Source organism: Pyxicephalus adspersus, unplaced genomic scaffold, assembly GCF_032062135.1.
Source record: "Pyxicephalus adspersus unplaced genomic scaffold, UCB_Pads_2.0 Sca720, whole genome shotgun sequence".
In the NCBI taxonomy this organism is placed as follows: Eukaryota; Metazoa; Chordata; class Amphibia; order Anura; family Pyxicephalidae; genus Pyxicephalus; species Pyxicephalus adspersus.
This window is the reverse complement of record NW_027317727.1, coordinates 1-4,785: the sequence shown is the minus strand read 5'-3', so window position 1 is coordinate 4,785 and position 4,785 is coordinate 1. Positions and strand designations below refer to the sequence as shown.

Here is a 4,785-nt window from a genome sequence, read left to right as displayed (position 1 = left end):
TTGGCTGATTACATGAACAGACTCACATAGCTGGTTAATGTTGGCCCTTGGTTAGCTTATTACCAGCCATGCTAAATATAATATTGTCCACCACGTTTATTACAGAAATATACACATATAATTTGCATGGAACCCTGGAAAAGAATGTTGTAAAAATATGTATGCGAGCTGAGTTTGAGGTGTATTAAAATTTAAAAAAAATTAAAATTAGTATTTTTACCGAAACTGGCATTTGCAGCATCATAGAAGGATAATAGAAATTAGCTCCGCTGTATATTTAAAATGTCAGCTTTGAGCCTTGTTATTGCATTATTTCTGTTTCTCGCTGTACAAACAGCTTTTTACAAGACCCTTTTTGTGGTTATCAATTATGTTTTGTTGGTTATAGTGCACATCCAGTTAGTTTTCTTAATGTTCATCTGAGATCCATGTGTATGCAATCAGACTAATATTGGGAGGGCAATTAAACTCCTGCTATTCTATATTTCCATTTAGATAAGGAAAAGTCTTTCATGTATATTAGCTAAAGGACTGGTGTCTGCTTCTTCAGTGTTTTCTAAACTGTACAAAAGTTTTTGAAAAGATAGCACTTATAGTTGTATACTAGGACACAAGGAAGCTTTTTAACATTGTGTAGTTTAATTTGAACATTTTTGCCTTTAAAAAGGTATGTAAATAAAATGTGTAAAATGTATATGAGTGATAAAAATAAATAAGGTTTTTCTTGTTCAATCACACTTAACAATGATATGCTATTTTTGGTTTGTATGGATAGGCTAGGACTTTGGTAGACTCTACAGAATTTGCAGCAGGAGAGATGGCTATTCTATAAGGTTTCTTTTATAAGGACAATGTAGATTGACTGTCAGTGTGATGAGCATAATGTCATTGCAATTCAATCTTTTGGAGTTTCTTAGACTGCATTCTACTATGGTAGTGTACCTCAGTAGTTTTGTAGAAAAAAAAATAATTAGCCTCTTAAAAGTATTTTTAATTTAATATATGACCTCAAGGCACAAAAACAAAATCATTCAATCTGGAACTCTTCTGGCACAACTTTTTACTAGATAAGGTGCCAAAATGCTTTTTGCTCAAAACCATACACAATTCAAAGAATACAAATGGCTTGAAATGTAGGTTTTATTAACTCCTGAAATGTTAAAGAAAATCTGTACTATGAGAATAGGATGACAGACCATACATAAACTAAAGCCATACAAGTGGCTTAGTTTACCCGGACTAAACATCTTTTAGCCCAGAAAACAGCCTTACTTACAGCACTCTGCAAATATTTGTTGAACACCTTGGGAGCATTTAAAATGCATTTGCAGTGTGCTTGTATACAGGTCTAATTTAACAGGTAAGTAATTTCAACAGACTCAAAATCACTTTGTGTGGTAGAAAGCACCAGTATCTCTTTCACCACTACAATGGTGATATAAAATAATGTGGTGCACAACCCAAATTACACATACTCCCTTTATTTTCAGGTTTAGCAGAGGTACACGATCTGCTACAGATAACTTTCAAGCAAAATATGAGAGTACATCTGGGGGATGAAAGTGCTCCAATTTTCTCTAAAAAACAGCTTGAAATCAGAAAAGGTAGGTTACCAGTTTAGTCTTCTGGTAAAATAAAATTGCCATCCAATTTCCACACATCTGGTGTCGTTCATTGTAGAGCTAATAGATGCAGTCTATCCAGCAGTTTTACAAAACGATCACAACTTTAAGTGGTTGCGAGAGAGGGCCATTCTTGCTGCTAAAAATGAAGATGTCCATGAAATAAACAAATACTTGCCATGTTACGAAGCGTAGTGACAATACAAGTCTATCGATACCGTAGTAGATGCCGATGAGGTCATCAAATTCACAATAGAATTCCTAAACCCACTTGATCGGGCTGGAATACCACATCTCTTACTTAACATTGGCTCTCCAATTATTTTAGTACGCAACCTCGACCCACCAAAACCTTGCAACGGCACAAGGCTTTGTGTTAGGAAGCTGCTGGCCAATGTAATTGAAGCCACTATCTTAACAGGAAAGGGAGAGGGTGAAATGGTTTTTATCCCACGGATACCACTCATTCCCACGGATCTCCCTTTTCAATTTAGGAGATTACAAATTCCAGTGAGACTTGCGTTCCCTATCACAATCAAGTCACAAGTGCAGACTATTACGTACTGCGGAGTGGATTTTAGATCGCCCTGTTTCTCACATGGACAACTTTGTTGCTTGCTCAAGGGTGGCTTCGTCCAAGAATTTATTTATTTTTGCTCCTGGAGGTGAAACTAAAAATGTTGTTTATAATCAAGTTTTGTGTTAAAGTAATATAGTCAATTTGTCAGATTTTACATTACAATTTGTATATTGTATGTATACTTTTAAAACCTGTAAAAAAAAAATTCTTAGATTTAACACTTTACCTTTATTTGATTCCTTTTCCTGTATATAATACAGTATATAAGATTGCAATAAATAAATACCCTGGCAATGCCGAGTAATCAGTTAGTCTATTTCTATTGTCTCAGCCTTGTCTTTCTCATCCCAGGTTAGTTGTTGATGTGATTCCTGCAAAAGGCTAACAAGACATACAATTAGAAGGTCCCAAATATGGGAAGATAAGATATGCAGAAGATATGCTATTCTGTTTCCCTTTAGCTCCTTAGCACCACACCCTATATTAATAATACAATGAGGGTGTATTAGATAAAGATAGGGATAATCTATTATATCTGCAAGGAAAAACACAGTTGTACAAATATTACCTGAACTAACCCATCGAACACGGTTAACCCTAACCGAACTAAACCCATCTTTTCTTTACAATCATAGGGGCCGCTATTGTTATTGTAAGTGCTATGTTTATATTTTCATCTGCGGCTCATCTGCCCAACCTTCAGCCATCTGGAACTTCAGTTGACAACTATCATAAACTGCCCATCAACTGTGAACGTTATCACCAACAAAATGCCTGGTATAGAACTTTCTATTTAGTTTAACTTAAGTGAGATATTTATACAGCAGAGCGAACAAACTTTGAAAATGCACAGCGGATCGTTTTTTTTTTGTGTGACGCAGCACTATGGCTTTGGTGAGATCAAACCACTGTTTATAAAATGACCTTTAATTTGCTAAAATCACTCTGTATCAAACAGAGCTTTAAAAAAAAAGTGTGTGTGAAACAACAATGGACCAAGTTTGTATAATGCATAATAAAAATTCTGATGGAGCCAAATGTTATTACCCTTATAACAGAAGCATAACGCATGGAGCTTTATGGCAAGACCCCTGGAATTGTTTATATGAACAAAACATATTTAAAATATTACTATGTACTTCTGAATTACATTGAAAGAATAAAGCTTACATAAACTTTTAGTAATTGGATTTGCACATTCTTCTCTTTCCTAATTAATGTATTTAATAATGTTTACAAAAGGCTAGCACAGTAAATCAGTAAAGTAGATACCTAAAAGGGAAATATGTGTGGGAATGTAGGGCAGAGAGTCAAAGTCCCCAATGTACCACTAAAGACCTACATACTCCATGTCTACACCCTCCTATAGGCCCTGAGCTAATGTTGCCTCTACTTACCACAGCTGCTGAAAAGCTTCACTGATCTGATATGAATCCCCTCAATCACTTCCACCTCCTTGTGTAACTCTTCTTCAACGTGGTCTTTCACCAGGTCAATGTTTCTTCGGCTTTCACGGAGGGTCAGGCATTCTATGGCTGTATCTAAAGGGACATTCTTGGCTTGCAATGCTTGTTCTGCTTCATCTTTCATCTAGAGCCCCATGGAAAAGGAGGAAAAGGTACAGTGTGGTTATTAGCAATATTCAGAAAGATTAGAGGGATTATAGATGTTCATTACAAGGGAATTAATGTTTCATTTTAATGTTCAATGAGGAAGGAGGAGGAAGGATCTTGTCAGTTTGTAGCTTGTAAAAACTGATGTCATTGTGGACTTTTTCCTCATTTAATGCATTTATAAGTTTTTAGGTCACTTGGGATGCTATTAGGTTCACAACTTACTGCAGTCAGAGCATCTATTTCTGCATCTACGTCAGTCAGACACTTATGTAGTGTTTGTTTCCACTTCTCCACTTCATCAGTACGATCAGAAAGGCGGGTACTATTATCATGTTCATTCCATTTAGTCTAATAAGAAAGACACTTTGATTATGAAATATCATGTCATGAACTGACAATAATATGTAAACAAAGCATCATATAAACATTACTGTGATCTGCTCTAATACAAAGTTACATCAATTAATACATTCAAAATAAAAAATTTATATGTTAAATACATAACAAAGTGTTCTCAGAGCACTACGGTGCAACAAAAATTAAAGTACAACAGCTTGCTTTGCAGCTTCTATTGTCAGATTGCATTGTACAATCTAATAAAAGATCCATCACTGCTCTGATGACAATTGGCTCTCAGCGTGGATGAATAGAAAATTAAGACTGCAGCTTAACCTACCAACACAAACATGATTTCAGATTATTATGCAATATTTCATTTCATGAACCCTAAAAAAGTGTATTTTATTTAGTCCTGATGTAAGTAAACTAAATGTGTACATATTACAGTGTAAATGCTACAACAATCCATGTGATGATGGATACCTGGTTGTTGGTCTCATTACGCAGACTCTTGGCTTCATGACCAATCTGATGAGAAGCTGAACGCTGTTTTTCAGGCTTTTGTGGAAATGAGAGCATTGTTGGTATGCCAGTCGGGTACAGAAAAGCGGCTCCCTGGTTTTAGGCT

General features: G+C 35.5%; 1 protein-coding gene across 1 annotated transcript; it reads right to left on the bottom strand.

The window, feature by feature from the left end:
• Nucleotides 1-2,514: 2,514 nt before the first annotated feature.
• Nucleotides 2,515-4,767, bottom strand: LOC140321103 (tektin-2-like; the record flags this gene model as incomplete). Its single annotated transcript, XM_072397978.1, is given in 4 exon segments — nt 2,515-2,583; nt 3,600-3,792; nt 4,041-4,166; nt 4,641-4,767. Coding segments are annotated over 4 exon segments (444 nt in total). The 5' UTR covers nt 4,737-4,767.
• Nucleotides 4,768-4,785: the final 18 nt, after the last annotated feature.